The 18,347-nt window shown below is 45.6% G+C and overlaps 1 protein-coding gene across 6 annotated transcripts in view; it reads left to right on the forward strand.

Moving 5' to 3' along the window:
- The window catches only part of LOC144731629 (E3 SUMO-protein ligase PIAS1-like), a 29,029-nt gene extending 10,986 nt beyond the window's left edge, over positions 1–18,043 (forward strand). Inside the window, exons 2-15 of one of the 6 annotated variants that reach the window (XM_078612827.1) lie at positions 2,464–2,640; positions 3,306–3,462; positions 4,067–4,225; positions 4,602–4,686; positions 5,324–5,465; positions 7,442–7,576; positions 8,603–8,708; positions 10,419–10,492; positions 11,256–11,416; positions 11,545–11,684; positions 11,867–12,104; positions 13,056–13,168; positions 14,725–14,762; positions 16,322–18,043. In XM_078612827.1, the coding sequence (XP_078468953.1) occupies positions 2,464–2,640; positions 3,306–3,462; positions 4,067–4,225; positions 4,602–4,686; positions 5,324–5,465; positions 7,442–7,576; positions 8,603–8,708; positions 10,419–10,492; positions 11,256–11,416; positions 11,545–11,684; positions 11,867–12,104; positions 13,056–13,168; positions 14,725–14,762; positions 16,322–16,486 (1,890 nt within the window). In that variant the 3' untranslated portion in view covers positions 16,487–18,043. Of the gene's footprint in view, positions 1–2,463; positions 2,641–3,302; positions 3,463–4,066; positions 4,226–4,601; positions 4,687–5,323; positions 5,466–7,441; positions 7,577–8,602; positions 8,709–10,418; positions 10,493–11,255; positions 11,417–11,544; positions 11,685–11,866; positions 12,105–12,650; positions 12,726–13,055; positions 13,169–14,724; positions 14,763–16,321 lie in introns of those variants that run through there. The other 5 variants (XM_078612828.1, XM_078612829.1, XM_078612830.1 and 2 more) reach the window with 5 other exon arrangements.
- Positions 18,044–18,347: the final 304 nt, after the last annotated feature.

Raw genomic sequence — 18,347 nt, forward strand, 5'->3', positions numbered from 1 at the left:
ACGAATGGGGAGTGAGGTTCGGGGATTCAGTATCAGGGGCGAGCGTCGGGCTGGCAATTCATTGTCGGGGGTAAACGTTGGGCTTTGAGTATGCGGTGCGGGAAGAGGAAGGAGACGGGGGTTCAGTGTTGAGGTGATATTGCAAGTGTACACACAAGAAATGGATAGCGACTCGGCATACTTTATTACAATAATGGGGGAAAATCGTGGAGCGCGAGTAAAACAAAGAGGGAGGGGGTGATAATGTCGGACCCAGGTACGCAACCCTATTTCCCTAAAACGTTTTTGTTGAACGTGATTATGCCCAACACAGCATTTTCCAGGATCATAACCCCCGCGTTTGTTGAGGTTTACCTATATCAGAATGTAGAGGCCGACCGAAACTGAATTTCTGGTTTCGGCCGAAAACGAAACCAGACCGAAAGCTAAAAATTGGCTTTCGGCTGAAACCGAAAGTTAAAAATTGACTTCCGGCTGAAACCGAAAGTTAAAAATAGACTTTAGGCCGAAACAGAAAGTAAACCGAAAGTTCACTTTTTGGCTTCGGCCGAAACAGAAACTATGCCGAAAGAAGCCATTTTCCAACTTTCAGCGCCGAAACCGAAACCGAATTTCGGTCAGCCTCTAATTGTCAGACTTCGAATCTCGGTATCAACACGCGTGTAGACTGAAGCAAACATAACACATAAGCCAAGGCGGACAGGCGGCTGGGAACAGACAACAGAGGCACTTTTTTGTCGTCCCGCCAAAGAGACTCTACCCACGGATGGAGATGCAGTCTGTTGACCGGTCGTATATACATTAGCAGACCATGGTTGCGGCTGTAACCTCGCTCCCAAGCTGCTGCTGCTGACGTGTGTTTGCAGCCTATCGCATAGGATTGCTTAGCGCCGACTGACTGGCCGATAGGCAGAGTGATAGACGTAGCACTAGCGTTATATTCTAAAAATAGATCTTCGGTTGACGAATCACGACCGAAAGTCAATATCAGATTCGGCCAAAACCAGACCGAAAGTTAAAAATTTACTTTCGGCCGAAACCGAAAGTATGCCGAAAGAGGCCATTTGCCAACTTTCGGAGCCGAAACCGAAACCTAATTTCGGTCGGCCTCTATCAGAATGAGAATCTTTATTTTAGACTGGAGGTGTATGTGTTGTGTAAATCTACAAACACTTTGCACTTCTATCGTTTTTTGTTGTTGTAACTTTCTGACATGCCCCTATTGGACATCTGTGAAAAAGAACTTAATAGCTCATCGGATTTCTCGAAGATAAATAAATATTCAGATTTTAAAACATTGTAGAATATTTATAATGTGCTATGTATGTACTTTTAAATGGCATCTTTGTGCTGTTAGTGTACTATGGTGTAAGTACTGAGATATGTGTTGTACGCTGTATTTTCTGTATATAAGGTGTTGTGTTTGTGCGGTAGGTTCCACGTATGTGTTTCGTGTGTAGTGTGTGTACAGTACGTATACTTGTGTCGGTGGTGTATTTCTACATTGTACCCATACCACATACACAGGCCAAATGTGGAATTCGTAGAATGTTGTGAAAAATATGTTAGAATTTGGCGTTCGTGGCTGAGGGTCATCCAATTCATGTCTGATAAGTGTGTGAACAAATCGTGTATGTGCATGTTATGAAGAGCTGTTGAGTGTACTGTGCATGACATGTACTATGTATATGTGCTGTGTACGTGTAGTTTTGCATGCTGTGCATATGTTTACGTTTCTGTATATGTACTGCTGTGATGCATCTAAATGTATGACGGTCTGTTTAGATTATCTCTTTTGCAAGTGTGGACTATATATTTAGTGGTGTTGACACAGTTTCTATTTTGTTTAAATATTAAATGTGGCATCATTTTCACATATTGGATTTTGGCTACAATAGCACACAGGAACCTATTTTTAGTAATTGTCACAGACTATTTAACGTCCACTTTCTCGCAAAGTGGCTCAATTTGTTATGGTACTGCCCTACAAAAAAATACTACATTCTCAGTGTTGTACAGTAGGCTGATATCGTGTACATATATTCAATTGGTGCGAGACAAGAAGGTATTTAAGAATTAGGAAACATTTAAAGCTCAGTGTATTCTTGTACACACTAGTGACAAACTCATTGAATAAGAGTGGAGAGGAGGAGCAATAAGTTAATAGAATGGAAAGCAACGGTTGGATCGTTTTATGGTTGGGGTTTAGGGAAATATAGACATTGGACATTTGAATTTACGCATCATTTTGCATGCACATCTAATGGCATACATGCACACACCTCAACACCACACCTGACACATACACTGACACACGGCCGTCGGGCACCTCTGCCCCGTCTGTCGCACCATACCTCGCATGCCCCCCCCCATGCCCCTTCCCCCCCATGCCCCCCCACACTCCCACCCACCGACCTCTCCTTCTCCTTCCGACACCACACGCCGGCGTATTGGGGCCGGCAGCACATGGTGATGAGCTTCAGGGTGTCGGAGCTGCAGGTTCTGCTGGGCTACATAGGGCGGAGCCGCACAGGGCGCAAGCACGAGCTCATGACGACTGCCCTCCAGGTGCTCAAGTCTGGCTGCAGCGCCGCTGTGCAGATCAAGATTCGGGAGCTCTACCAAGTAATCATTCGCAAGGCACGGCCGCACCTGCCCGATCACTGCCTTGCCTTGCACTCTCCCATTCGTAGCCAGTGTCCTGGTACCCGTGTTAGAAATAAGGCTTTTTCTGCACATTTCTAGCAAATTTATAAATAAAGTGAAAGTTATTTTCTCTATACTTAGAAAGGGTCTAAATAATATCTTAAGATGCAGTACAAGAGGGGACAAAGCATCTGATCAAGGATATAGTTTTACTTATGTTGTCCTTCCCCGCACCTCCGATTAGCTCGGTTGGCTACATGGTGCGAAAGAAGTTCATCATACATACAAGGCAGACCACTGAAGCAGGTTTTGATTGAGAGTCCTTATGAAAAATTAAACCACATGATGCTGCATATGAACATGTAAACCAGAGTATTTGTAAAGTGTCAGTCCCTCCCATATTGTCTTTTGTATACGTGTGCTCTTGAGACATTTGTTATTTTATGGGCATGATATAAATGTAAGTTGTTGTTTGTTTATGTATTGTGTTTATTTGGTAGATGGTGCCTGCCAAAGTAATCTGCCAACGTTTCTGTTTTGTGTCGCAATGTTAGTAATTGTTTTTGGGTGCGAGGTGGGGAGGGGGGGCACCTGTGTGCTGTTCAGAAGCTATGGAAGGGCTACGGACTGGGCTCATGTCCGTGTTTGGCACTCAGCAGCGCCGATACCCCGGCAAAGCGATGTCGCCGTCGGAGTTTGCTACGGTGGTAGACTCCTCACCGCCACCACGACCGCAGACGCTATCGTCGCCCACAGCGCTGCTCTACCACCATTCGGCAAGCTCCTCACAGCCGCCCGCTGCTAAAATTCCTCCCGGTAAGCTCGGATTGCTGGACACGACAACACTCGGTGCGGTGTTCGCAGTGGTGTATGCCTCCGCTCATGACAACTGCATGTGCTGTGTTACTCGGAAGTTTTTGTAATGTCAATGTGTAATAGGTGGATGTTTAAAAAAGGATTGGCTCTTGAAGCTATGATTGTTACATTGTATAGTCATTGTCAAATATGTTTTTATTCCACAAATCCAACTATGGCATGTAAGTTATGTTCATGTTTTTGGTTAGAACACGTTCCTTCGGAGTGGGCAGGTAGAAACTTGGTTGGACAGCGCATTCGTGCACGACAGAAAGCTCGCGGTCACGTGACGCACTTCAACCAATCCGGGAGCGTACATGTTTGGGAGGGGCTATGCACGACAGACAAATAATCCCTGGTGGGCAGTGTGGAACTTTTGTTCCTACCTGTAATATTTATCATGTGATATGTGGTTATGTGGGTTGATCGAAAGTATTCACATAATTGTTGGATGATCGTGTGAAAATGCAGCGTGAATCTTGACCGTTTCTGCATTGTATAGAAAAATCTGCGCTTGAGTACGTATGTTGATCCGCGTGCGTGTTTGTGTGCTTGTGTGTACTAGCAGCCTCGGGGCCCATCCCTCTGCTGTCGGTGCGTGCCAAGCAGGATGCTGACATGAGTCACCGATCACCCCCGTGCCTTCCTGCGCCGCCCGACGTGCGGCTTACCAAACTGCCCTTTTACGATGTACTCGACGAAATCATGAAACCGACTGGTCTGGGTAAGCCGTCTTCAATGCCCTCCAGTGTTAGTGGATGCAGCCTGCACAGCCACCTAAGAGTGTGCGTTGCTCTGCGCCATATGCAGTTTTAAACGTTTAGTGATTGTTTGCTTTCAGCGGTTGGATTGACTATGGCTGATGATGACCGTGATGGTTTGTGACTTTTTGCTGGACGTGAGGTATAGCAGTAGTTCAATAGCAGCATGATATCACTCTTCAGAGAGAGTTGCTGTCTTACTTGGTTAAAATATGTTGTGAAATGCTCTGCTCTAAATGGCAGCAGAGGGTGCAAATCTTGCTGTTGGTGTAATTGCTTGTACACAACACAATGTCACGTCTGTCAGAGCTTTAGTTTGATGCATATGTTTCCCCACAGTTGCCACCAGCACGCAGCGCATGCAAGAGGCGTACTTTGTGTTCCCTCTCACGCCACAACAAGTCTCTCAGATATCCTCATCCAGGTACGTGGAATTGGGCGTCGGCAAGGGATAGCGCTATGCCACCCCATGGAAACCGCTTTTTCAATTCAAAGGTTGCTGAAGAATGGTCTCGACCAATTGTCAATATCTCTGACAGTGGTGAGCGGTCATCAGGTTTAAAAATGATTGTAAATGTGGTGGCTTGGCTCTCCAACACACTGGCTAGTGCTGTACTAGTAACGAATTGGCATGTTCTGTTTACGTGACAAACCTTACTAATTGGCTGTCGGGTGGTGGCGGGTTTAATGACACATTTATATATTTACATGATCTAACCCAACAAAACCTCTATTATGGAGGTTTAAATACGCCTGCAGTTTGTAGGCAGCTATACAAACAGGTGAGTAATGAGTTCCGTCTAGGGTAAAGCGTTTTGTTTGACAGGGCCGGCAAGGACATACACTTCACGTGGAAAGACGGAGTGACAAAAGTAACATGAGTGGATCAACAGACAAATGTAATAACACGAGACTAGAGAATAGCATTGAGCATAGAAGTATCCATGGAAAAGGCAAAGCAAGGCAGCAGAGCAATAAAGAGAGGTAGATGGGATTATCAATGACGCAAAGGGCTTTGGTTTAGATTCACCGTCGATGGGCGCGTGTGCTTTGTGGGGCAGGGAGCTGCTGCCAGGTTCACGCTACGACTACTCGGTACAGCTGCAGCTGAGGTTCTGCCTCTCGGAGACGAGCTGCCCACAGGAGGACCACTTCCCCCTTAACGTGTGCGTCAAGGTCAACGGGAAGCCCTGCCCGCTGCCGGTAAGCGCTGCAGATCGCCGAACCCTTTCAGGTCAAAAGTGGTTTCCCGCTCGGTGAACATTAAAAGGTGTTTTTTTTATTTATTCTTGAGCCAGTGATGGAAATTCTGCATTTGTATGGAAGTGAGTAATTCCAATCGACACTGGTAATTGGCTTTCCCCAACTGGGTACTTGTGTAAAGGTGTTATTGGGCCAATATACGCCATTCCCCCATGCGATAGCCGGCAATACCAGCCTCATGCCAATAGGGGGTAACAGAGGGGGTAACAGAGGGGCTGAGCCCCAGTGCTGAGAGTCTATGCTTCATAGGGTCCAACGGTTACCCTATGGAACAGTATGTAAAAGGGGCAGACACCAGGAGGGGGGCTGGGGGATGACATCCTCGGATCCTTCTCGAAAGTTCGAGAAGGAAGGTGTGGCCGGGGCAGAGCGAGCCACGGCTCTGTATAAATGCCGGACCTCTGGACGGTCCCGGCAGTCGTCGTCCAGCTGAAGACAAGAAGCCTGAAGACTGAAGAACCCGAGGGCAGAGCCGTACCCCTGGCAAGGGTCGGCTCCAGCTTGTATACCAGTGAAGACTCAAGCTTCACTCACGGAGGACTTGTATATTAGCCAGTGAGAGGCGTAGTAGTCTGGAGAGTAACCTCCATAGTGTATTGGGTGTGAGGGGCTGTTACCTCTCCTGTGTTAAGTGATAATTGTTAAATAAAAACTGTGTTGCCTCAGAGAAGCCTTCTTCTAGTTATTCAACCCACTACACTTGCACTCAAATATCCTCTTTTTATAAACAGGGTGCATTTTAATAATAGGGTTTTTCCCCTTTTTTCTGGCAACAAAACTTAAACCTTTTTACAAGTGTAATAAAGGTCGTTGAGGCGACTTTTGGAATCCGGTCTTTTATTCACTTTGCATTACAGCTTTCCTTCACGCTGCTGATAGGCAGCGTGAGAGGGATAGAGAGAGAGACGCACCGCCACGTAGCAACCCGGAGCCCCGCTCACGCGTGGCCCCCTCCTCCGTTCGTTCCCGTTCTGACCACGTGTCGTTCGTCTCCACCCCTATTTAATACCCGGGTCACGTGGTATGTTTCCACCAATCCTGGTTAGCCTCCATGGAATATTCCAGACTCCCTCGTAGGCTCCTGGGACCACGCCCCTGACTCATCTCCCCATTGGCTGTGGCCAAAGCCAGCAGAACCAATCCTCTACTTACAGCTGTCACCTTTCCATTACGTCAGGGCCACGCCCCTAGGCTTCCCCCCATTGGCTATGACGAGTTGTGATACGTCAGTGAGCCGGATATATCCTCACATTACACAAGGATTAATGTCTGCATTAACCGCAATACTTGCAGTCAAAATGCAAACAAAAAACACACTGATAATATATGCATTATCCTTGAAACTGATTGGTCCACACCAAGGGACGGCTTTCTTTTGAGCCACGACCCAATTGGTGCTCGACCAGAGGACGCCAAAAGGTGTACAGCTGAAAGACAATGCACTATCAAAGTAATGAACGCTTGTGTTGCGATCAAAACGTCGTAGTTTTTTGTTATTTTCTTTGAACCTATCTTACGTGACTTTACGGAAAGGCCCAAATAATATTAATTCCTGCAGTCACGAAAGCTTTAAGTCAAGATTTAATAAGAATCACTGTTCATCAAAGACTTGTTACACATTTACAAATGTAATTGTTACACACTTACAAATGTACGTTCTGGGTAAATGCAATTATCCAAGTCGTCGTTTTCCACCAATTGGTCCATTTCTTGCACTGAAAGTATACAAAATAAGTAGTCTCCTCCACGATATGAATCTAGTCCGAAGCCTTCGTAACCCAGTGATGAGTACCAGCAGTGGATGGTTCCCCTTGCTAAAGGGACGTAATGTCTTATGCAGTAGCTTTGTGTTTGGCTTTGGGTGTGCGTTGTGGTGTTCTATGCTTGCCAATATATCCGTGACTGTGCCACCTCAGGGCTGCTTGCCACCCCAGAAGAACGGCGTGGAGCCCAAGAGGCCAAGCCGCGCGGTCAACATGACGTCGCTCGTGCGGCTCACACCCTCCGTGCCCAACCACATCACCGTGTCCTGGTCTACGGACTTCGGCAGGGTTGGTGCCTGGCACACACCGCACAGTCCACGTCACGGCACTTGCAAATAACCTTTTACAGCCGGTTCATGCCCACCAACCCGCTCTGACGAGAGCGTGATGAAGTATGGTCAAGTGGGGAGGCATTTTATCCAGCATTGGATTGACAAAAGGGCTGTACACTGTTGTTCATGAGTGCAAATTTACATGTAACCTTGTAACATTTTCGTGATTACCATTTTTTTGGGAACTTTTTCAATGGATACACATGCTGGCGCATTGATTTGGCATGAAAACAGAATCATGTATTTACCCTTAAGTTGTAGGGGACTTTCCAGAACAGTAACACAAATATATAAGCACGCGTGAATTTACCCAACCTCAGTCTAACTCTCCTATTTGCTGCTAGGAGTCAGGCTCAACAAAACATTGTAACCAGTCAGTTTAACACGTAGGCTTTCACGACCAATATTCATAATACAGGTTTTTTGGGTTAGATAGCGTAAATATATAAATGTGTCGTTAAACCCGCCACCACCCGACAGCCAATTAGTAAGGTTTGTCACGTAAACAGAACATGCCAATTCGTTACTAGTACAGCACACCGGTGTGTTGGAGAGCAAAGCCACAACATTGGTGGTGGCGGGTTTAACGACGCATTTATATATATCCGCGATCTAACCCAAAAAAGCCTGTATTATGGATTGTAACTGCTATTAACCACACGCCCAAATTCTGAAAAATAATCTGCAAATGATCATTAGGAATACATGTGACAACAGCACCCTCGACTGGCAAACTTGGTGGGACCCTCCTGAAAAAGTAGTCTTGAGAGTCGGCAAGACTTTCCTGGGTAAACAACCGTAAATCATTTTTTTTTACATTTACGTACCCAGTGTGGTCGTTTAGCTATTTATAGTAATGAGACATTTAATAAGCTGGGGAAACATTTGCAGGAGCTGCTCCCACTGCGGACGTACGACCAATTTCTCCTCGCGCATTCTCTTTACGCCCCTCCTCCTCTTCTTGTCCTTGCACTACCAACAGAGCTACTCGCTGGCCGTGCACCTGGTGAAGCAGCTGTCGTCGGCCGTGTTGCTCAACCGGCTCAAGGCGAAGGGCATCCGCAACTCGGACCACTCGCGCGCCCTCAGTGAGTGCAGCGTCCCGCATACAGAAGTGTGCACTTGCCTTGCCGGCACTATGAGAAAAAAACAAAAGGATGACTCGACAGTTCGATTCGTCATTTTCTTGGGGTATGAGATACATATTTAAAGCTTCGTTTGTAAAACAAAAGACACGTTAAGTAAATGGGTTAAATGGGTTCTCGAATGTTGTAGCCCTGTCGTCACCAGCATTGATTGCACAAAATATCCATCGTTGTACTGGGTTGTCCAATATGTGTTTGAAGCTTTGATTGTGAAACGAGACTGATCAAGCGTTCAGATGTTCCCTCATTGTGTCACTATAGTGACTTTTTTACAGAACCAAGTTTATACAACAGTGAGTGAGTGTTCCTGGAAGTCGTTTGGAAGTATTATTTTTTTATTAACAAAGCTTGAGAATCGTGTTTGCCAAAAATAAAGTTATTTTTTGCTCATTGAGCATTAATGGGGGTGCGTATTGCCCATTTATAGCCATAAGCCAGTGGTGGAAAACCACATTCCTATGGTGAGGGCTAGTCTATCCATAGAACAACCACTGTTATCTATTTTATTTACCACTAGCTTAAAAACATTTTTCAAAACTACTCTTAAAAATCTAACAGCAGTGTGTACTCACTGTGGTGGTACCTGCTATGATTACAGCAGTGCATACTGTGGTGGTACCTGCTATGATTACAGCAGTGCATACTGTGGTGGTACCTGCTTTCACTGCAGCAGTGCATACTGTGGTAGTTCCTGCTATGATTACAGCAGTGCATACCGACTGTGGTGGTACCTGCTATCACTACAGTAGTACATGCTGACTCTGTAGCAGTATTTATCGACTCTATAGCAGAGCCTCTGGCCTCGCCTAGATTGTCCAGCCGGCCGAGGTGGCACCTTGGCAGGCTGGGGCTGGGCTGCTACCCCTGACCCCCCCCAGCCACTATCTCCCCGGCCACTTTGCAGTAATACGGCCTATATTGGTAGCATCTACCGACTGTATAGTAGTAACTGCACGCATCTGGGTGGGGGGGACATCACACAGTGAAGAATTTACCTGAGCGTTTAGTGTATTTTTATAGCATTTTTTACGCGAAAGAAAATGTCCCCCTCACTCCCACCGAAGGCATGCGACTTGGCATGGGCTGTCCCCCCCACCAAAGGCGCGTGAGTTGGTATGGTCGTGCACGAGTCATGAATAAATAAATAAAAGCGCACAAAAATGGCAGTACATCGCTAATTAAACTAATTAAAAGTTGACGGATGTGAAAAAGGAATAGCGCTTGCTCACGGCAGGGCTTACGGCGTGGTTCCTGGCTATTTTTATTTTCCGTAAACCCCACCGTTGGAGAGCCAAATCCTTCGCAAGCGCACGAACTCACAAACCCACAAACGCCGCCACAAACCCACACACAATTTTTTTTTACTTTTTCTATAAAGATAAGGGATGAAGGGCTGAGTCAACCCCCAACCAGGATTCGAACTGGAAAACTGATCGTGAGCGGCTCACTTTTGCTGTTGAGTCACCTGGCCGTGCAAGGCAGTGTGCATATATCATGGGGTTATTTTTTTCAGATGAGAGAGACATTAGATTTTTTGTTTGAACCTCGTTATGGTCGCATAGTTGTTTTTTATCGACTGCCGCACAGTGTGGATGCGCAACGGTGCCCAAGTACTGGCCTGAGATTACGGTGGGTTCTCCTTGTCTTTTGCAGTCAAGGAGAAGCTGACTGCTGATCCCGACAGCGAGATTGCCACCACCAGCCTTAGGGTGTCCCTGCTGTGTCCGGTGAGTGGTCCCCATGCATCAGACCTGGGGTGAATTACACTTGTAATTGTATACACTTTTGCACCTCCGATTAGCACGGGTGGCTACGTAAGGTGCTAAAGACGTTCAATACGCATAACTTGTAATGATTTTTAATCACAATGCAATTGTAATTATACTTATGTAACAATGCTCCTACGATTGTAATTATAATTTATCCCATATGTTGCGCACACATGCCGTAGCAGCGGTTCGCAGTTTTGCTTAATGTTGGTTTCAGTGTGACCCCACGTAGTTTGCGTGTGTGCATGCGTGCAAATGTGTGCCTGCATTTGTATGTGTGCCTGCATTTGTGTGCACTTGCCTGTATGTGTATGCCTACGTGTGTGCACGTGTATTCGCATCTGTGCGAGTGTGTACATGTTGCGTCTGGGTCCACGTACGTGCATGTCTGCACATATGGCATGTGTAGGGTGGAATGATCGCACAGGGGTTAACCCAATGCGCTACGAACCCGGAGTGTAATCGTATGGTTGTCTGAAATACAGATAGCCCTGCTTAAGTTACACCTCTTCATCCACTTTTACAATTGTAATGCATGCGAGTCAATTAATCCATAACATTCTAGGTTTGGTCTTTTAATTTCAAGTGATTGGCATTTCATGTGGCCTCCAAATGCAACTACCATGGCAGAAGTACTGATGACATTAGCACCATGTAATCGTGGCAAATTACAGCTTTTATTATGAATGTGTGTATGTGTGCTCCTGCTGTACAACCTCAGCTCGGCAAGATGAGGCTGAGCCTGCCATGCCGGGCGCTCACCTGCACGCACCTGCAGTGCTTCGACGCCGCATTGTACCTGCAGATGAATGAGAAGAAACCCACGTGGGTTTGCCCCGTATGCGACAAGAAGGCACCATACGACGGGCTAATCATCGACGGGTGAGCTTCCTGCCGTGTGCTCTCACACGCTCCAACCCCCCCCCCCCCCGCGGATATGTTAAGTTGTTTACAGCTTCTGCTCATTTCCTTTGATGCGCGGAGAAATGACCCACCATGCCCGCCCGCAGGCTGTTTGTGGAGATTCTCAACTCTTGCACGGACGCAGATGAGATCCAATTTCGGCAGGATGGGCTGTGGAGTCCAATGAAGCCCAAGAAGGAGAGCAAGGAGCGAACAGTGGCGACCATGCACCGCTCCAATGCTGATAGTGAGTGGCCACACACCTCGCCACGGTTGTACAGGCCCACACATGCCTCTTGTCCGTTGCTCGCACGAGTTCTGGACATCGGTGATGAGCAACAATAAATCCGAACGTGGACGTTCTGGTCTTTCAACAGCGTTACCGTGCCGCGAGGCCGAGTAATTTAACCCCAACGTTCACCTCTGCAGGCATGGGTGGCTACGGCAGCTCGGGTTACTCTGCATTGGCGGCATCGCAACCAAGCCGCGTGGGCAGCAAGCGTGCCGAGGTCATCGACCTCACAGTGGGAAGCTCCGACGACTCGTCAGACGCCAGCGAGCGAGACGACGATGACGACGACGATGACGACTCATCTCCCTCACCTCCACCGCCGCCGCCTACAAAAAAGTTCTGCACGAGCGCCATCATGGAGCTGCCCGGGAAAGGGTTAGTGGTGCCTGTCCTGGACCACGACGAACTCTCGCAGGATTGGTAGCCGCTCGTTCTCAATCTAAGGGCGGCACTGCTAAATTGTTGGGCCTAGCGTGGGGAGGTTCACAAAGTGTTCGACATGAATTGTTTATAGCAGCTACGACGTTTTATTGCAGTGCGTTTATAAGCGCGGGGGTTGTTTTCGTTATTTGAACCAGGGAGGTCACGGGAAGCGCTGCACTTGATCGCAATGTGTTAGGGAAGAAGCAAGAATGTTTCCTCTTGTCCTGTCTGAATTACCCTATATATAAAGGGTCAATGTTATCGACATTTTATTGCTTAACTGTAAATTGGGTAAATCATTAACATTTGAATGTCTGCAGTTATGGCTTACTCTTGTGCTTGTGTCCTCCATAATTTTAATTTATTTTCTATTAAAGCCACCGTTTTCTGTTCGTACTTACTCGAGTAATGTTGAGTGTTGCTCGATTGAGAGTCCTGCCTTAATGTGTTGTATGCATTTTGTTGTTTACATGTTGTCATCTCATGGCCCCTTTGAAGATATGCAGGGGGGTGACACTGCCATATGGGGAGTGCTGTTATTTGATACCATTACAATAAAGTTATTTTTTTATAGTTTTGTGAGACGCAAATGCATTATTTACAAGACTTGTTCACGCCTACGCATGCACAAAGCAGCCACTCTCACTGTCGCTTTCTTTCCCTGTGTTTGAAGTGTGCGATGCCAACCGAAAGATAATTTTACATCGATTATGGCTTGTGTTGCATGGACTGCTCTATCCTAACCACTTCTAACGCAAACACATTGCTTCACTAACGCTTAGAAGAGAGTGCCCAACGGCGTATTTAAGAAGTTGAGTCGAGTTCACGAGATGCGTCCCAAGTTTGCGACGCGCTGCGGGTGTTGGCTTGCGTGCTCTAATCGTGGTGCACTGTGTGTTTAAGGGTGCTGAACCTGCACCGCTCCAGCGTGTCCCCCATGGTGTCGAGTTACCTGCCCACGTCACTGGCGGACTTCACCTCCTACTCCATGTCCACCATGCCCCCAGACATGCCCAGTGAGTACCTGTGCCCACCTTAACTGGAAAAGGCACCTGCTCACGACATGTGCGGGGTTCACGCACACGCGTGCACAATGTCATTGACGTTTTCCTTGTCATAGGGTTTAGGGCTTTTTGAGCTAATCGTGACGCAGTTTTGATCAAATGAATCTCGTTCTTTGGTCACCGCCTTAATTTTACTGGAGATGCGGAAAATGTAGACAGCCGCACCAAGTGGTTCACCAGCACTGGAGTTTGAGGAGCCCTGCTCTTTGAATATCAACGCTTTGCTGTAATCTATTGGGCCTCTAGCTTCCTTGCCAGTATTACAGCCCCTGCCGGTTCGGTGTGACTGGTTCCAACTCTCGATCCAAATTAAAGTAAACATAGAATAAATAAAAACGAATGGCTTTCTTACATGAGCTGAATCGCAATCTGCATTATTAATCACCTAGCAAGCGGTAATGTACAAAGCAGCGGTTAGGTTATGGTTAGGTTCGGATAGGGTTAGTTTAGCGTTAGGTTAGGGGCTAGGACTGTTAGGGCTAGGTTAGAGTTAGGTTAGGGTTGGGTAAGGGTTAGATTGTTTAGGTTATGTTAGAGCTAGGTTATGTTTGGGTTACGATTAGGTTAGCGTTAGGTTTGGGTTACCTTAGGGCTAGGTTATGTTTAGGTAAGCGTCAGATTAGAGTTAGGTTAGGGTTAGATTATGGCTAAGTTTGGGTTAAAACTAGATTGTAAGCTTTCGCGACTGCAGGAATTACTCTTTGGTTCTTTCGGGAAAGTCACGTAGAAAATCAAATCAAATCATAGAATGCGACGTTTCGGTTGCAACAAGCAACCATCATCAGGTAAGAATGCATGATAAAACACAGACACTTTACTTCTAATTTAGCAATCATTGGGAGAACGTTAATCAACCAGGCTATGCGTTAACTGTGTTTTAGCCGACTCTCTGCGTTGCATTACTTTACAATCTAATTTTGCTAAATTTGTTGTCAAACGTCCTATTTCTCACTCAGTGTGTCTGAGTGTTGTCTCTTTCTACATGTGGGTCTGCCTATGCTGTTTCGGTGTCTTTCTGTTTGTGGGTCTGCCTGTGCTGTTTCCGTGTCTGTGTTTTATCACATTTTACTTCTAATTTAGCAATCTTTAGAAGAACATTAATCAACCAGGCTATGCGTTAACGGTGTTAACCGACCCTGTGTTGCATTGCATTCCACTTCTTAATTTTACTAACTTTGCTTTCTCAAACTTCATATTTTCTTGCTCTAAACCATTCTCTCCTCCGGCCACTGTGGTCCGAAATTCCACTGCTCCCTGTCCCCTCGTTTGTCAGCTGGTCCTGCCTCCCCAGTCCTCTCTCTGCCCCGGCCCCTCCCTCCCCTCTCTATTTAAGGCCTCTGCAGATTCGTTGTCCTTCTGTTCGTCTTGGTGTGTCTCTCTCTGCATGTCTGCCTATGCTGTTCCCGTGTCTAGGTGACACTTCTACATCACATCGTTGGCTGTAAATGCTGTTATGGCAATACGCACGGGTGCTGGGTGCTCTTTAACTTTATGCCTGTCTTTTACAGCCCTGGATTTGTACTCCATCTTGCAGACGGATAGTCAGGTAAGTGGCATTCACCTACATTTCTGTATTCACCAGTGTACTCCACAATCTACTTACTGTGCCATGTTACTGTATTGAACATTGCACCTAATTATACAGGTCTCCCAATATTAGCACCTCAAGTCTTTTTTTGCCACAAGTGCTGCAGACAAATCTGACATCTTTCCCTTTGTTTTTGATTGCATAAAAACATGCGTTTTTTATCGACATTCGGTGCCAGGCAGATGTATGTTTAATCTATGTAACTGTTATTATTTGGTTCTTTTGGTTAAGTCACGTCTAAAGATAAAATAATAAATTAAATTAAATAATAGAATACGACGTTTAGATTGCAACACAAGCAATCATCATCAGGTATAATGAAATAGCGACATAAAATCTAACCAGAAAACTATAGACAGACATATTAGCAGACAGATATCACCAAGATACATAGCGAGAGCAACACAGATAACAGAGAGGGGTGATCGTCTCTGTGGGGTGGCCTTAAATAGACAGAGGGGGGGCGGAGGCAGAGAGAGGGAGGGGGGTTAGAGAAAAAATTAGCATATCAATGAGTGGTCAACAGACGTGGTGCTGCAAGTACGATGACACGGCAAGCAAGGCTGAAAATCAGGACACACTAAAATTAAATAACCTAGTAAAATATCGAAATGTAATGTAATACAACACAGAGGGTCGGTCAACACACAATTAACGCATAGCCTGGTTGATTACTTATTTCAAAGATTGCTAAGTGAGAATTTAAGTGTGAACATTCTAAAGAGGACACAGGCAGAGAAAACAAGTCGCCAGAGAGAGAGAAAAAAGATAAGCTTTAAACTTCCCCGTAGAAGTGGTTCAATCTTAATTTTAGAACTTTCGTGACTGCAGGAAATATTATTTGGTTCTTTCGGGTAAGTCACGTCTAAAGATAAAATAATAAATTAAATTAAATAATAGAATACGCTATGTATCTTGGTGATATCTGTCTGCTAATATGTCTGTCTATAGTTTTCTGGTTAGATTTTGTCGCTATTTTATTATACCTGATGATGATTGCTTGTGTTGCAATCGAAACGTCGTATTCTATTATTTAATTTAATATTTTATCTTTAGACGTGACTTAACTGAAAGAACCAAAGAATAATTCCTGCAGTCACGAAAGTTCTAAAATTAAGATCTATGTAACTGCTTTCATTATTCCACTTTTTCTGACCAGTTTGGGCTGGGTGCCTGTGAAAGAGCTTCATAGCTTATATACAATGTCTGTTCATTCATCTTGAAGTTTTGGACCCAGCAAAATTTGCAGATATTTTATATTGGCAAATGTAACACCTCCAGGATTAATGCACAGCCTTTAACCACCACCAGTGGTGCAATTGCAGCAGAGCTCAGGCTAGAGGGACTTTGGCAAAGGGGAAGTCAAGGCACCCCACGTCATTCAATGCGCCAACCACGAGGCCACTGTCACCGTACCTGCTCTTGTAATAATCCACCAGCTGGTTTGTTCACACATGCTTGCAGCACGACTTGGAACCTTGTAGATTTGTTGCACATCATTACCGTCTTGTCCCCAGTTCGGCAGCGGAGTGTACCTGGACAATCCGTCGTCAAATGCAGCTGCGCTCACCACATCCACCATGACGTCCACCACCTCCAGCCGCTTGCAGGAGCCACACCCTCCCAGTACTGCTGCCACGGTGGCTGCCAGGGCCTATCCAGACGTCATCTCACTCGACTGACTCCCGATGAAGCAGGGGAGAGGCTGTGCCAGTCAACTGTGCTTATAATGCAGCAGCCTCCAAGGACCTTGGTTGATTTTCGAGAAGTTTCAAATTGGACACACTCGCTTCGCCAACACTTCGGTTTAAGTTATCTAACAAGTCCTGGGCATGTGGGGTGTCAAGACCACCAATGTACACCAATAAAATGTTTTTTGGGCTAGATTGCATAAATAATCTATAGCACACTTTTCATCAAGGATCTCAAAGCAATGAGACAGCAGCACACTCAGCATATTAAATGCATTTTAAGAATAATTTACTAAAACGAAAAGTTTAAGAAATGTATAGCTTTTAAGGCACATTTAAAAATGTCCACTGATCCTGATATTTAATTTAGCCTTCCATAGCCTGGGGGCTACATGGGAAAAAAAGCTGTGTCACCCAGACCAAAACCTCAACCTGGGAATGCAGAGATGGCCATATCCAGATCTTAGTGACCGCTGAGGGGACATGGGTGCAGCATGTCAATGATGTAGGCTGGGGCAAGATGGTTCACTGCTTTGTCAGTATTTTAAACTATTGTGAAACTGGAATCCAGTGCAGGGAAGCCAAAACTGGTGTTTTGGGTTAACACCTGAGGTCACATTCTGAACATGCTACGAATTGATCAGCACCTTGTTAGCCACACCAGGGAGTAAGACATTAAAATAGTCTGAGATGACAGCATGGACCACCTTTTCTGCATGGGAGGCAGAGAGAAGGGATAGCATAGATTTTGAAGATGGAAAAATGAAGTGATCTTTTTAATGAGCCTTGAGGCACATGGGATCAGATGACCCCTAATTTGTAATTGCCTTTGTGTTGCTCAACCCACCACCACAGCTAATTAGCAAGGCTTGTGTAAGCAAAGCATGCCAATTCCTTACAAGTTAAGCACACCAGTGTGTTGAAGAGCAAACCAACATTTACAATTCAAGACTGGTTATAATTACCAGCAAAACTCTAATTGTGAATTTGCTGAACTAGAAACTAATTGGCATGTTTTGTTTACATGATAAACCTTACTATTTGGCTGTGTTGATCTATATGTATGCCATCTAACACAAAAAAACCTTATTGGGTCAGGAAAGCCGAGGAATAACTGCACCAACACTCAGGTTGTAAAAATATTACAATATCTTCCCCCACAAGTTAATCGCACAGCTCTGACTACTTGCAAGTGTCAAATCGTTTAAAATTGACAGCAATACAACCACTGAAAGGTATTTATTTCACAGAACAAGGCTTGACCTGAAGTACCTGCACACACATGGGCTTATCCTGCAAGTGGTGCCGAAACCTTAGGCTGCAGAATGCCAAAAGCAGATCTCTCCATGGATTTTGGGATGCCAAATCAGCTTAATATTGTAAAAAAATAATGTACAGTTTGTAGTTGATAAAATGTAATTTTTAGCCACGTGTAGCCACATTGGTAATCCTCACAGGATGCGTGTATGTCAGTCTCTTGCACATTTGGTATTGGAAATTCTTGTAGACATGTTGTCAGTTGCTCATTAAAAGTGACAACGGACCATTTATATTGTACATGTTCTCCCACTGTTGTACATGCCACACTGCAGCTCCCAGTTAGCATCAAGTGACCAAAAGAATGAGCAATTTATAAAGCCTTTGGTCCATTGCAGACATGCATTTACTGGTAGGAACCTCTGGTTACACCAGCCCACGGGATTATTGTGTCCGTCATGCAGGGAGGGGCTAGGTGGAGAGGGTAGGGTGGGGGCTTAAAATCAACATTTAACCTACTGACGCCGGCTTGTGCCCACCCTCAGGTCAGGCATATTTGCAGAATACACCACACCACCGTTGACCCTGGCCATTG

This window comes from Lampetra planeri, chromosome 39, assembly GCF_965212315.1.
Source record: "Lampetra planeri chromosome 39, kcLamPlan1.2.h2, whole genome shotgun sequence".
Classification (NCBI taxonomy): domain Eukaryota; kingdom Metazoa; phylum Chordata; class Hyperoartia; order Petromyzontiformes; family Petromyzontidae; genus Lampetra; species Lampetra planeri.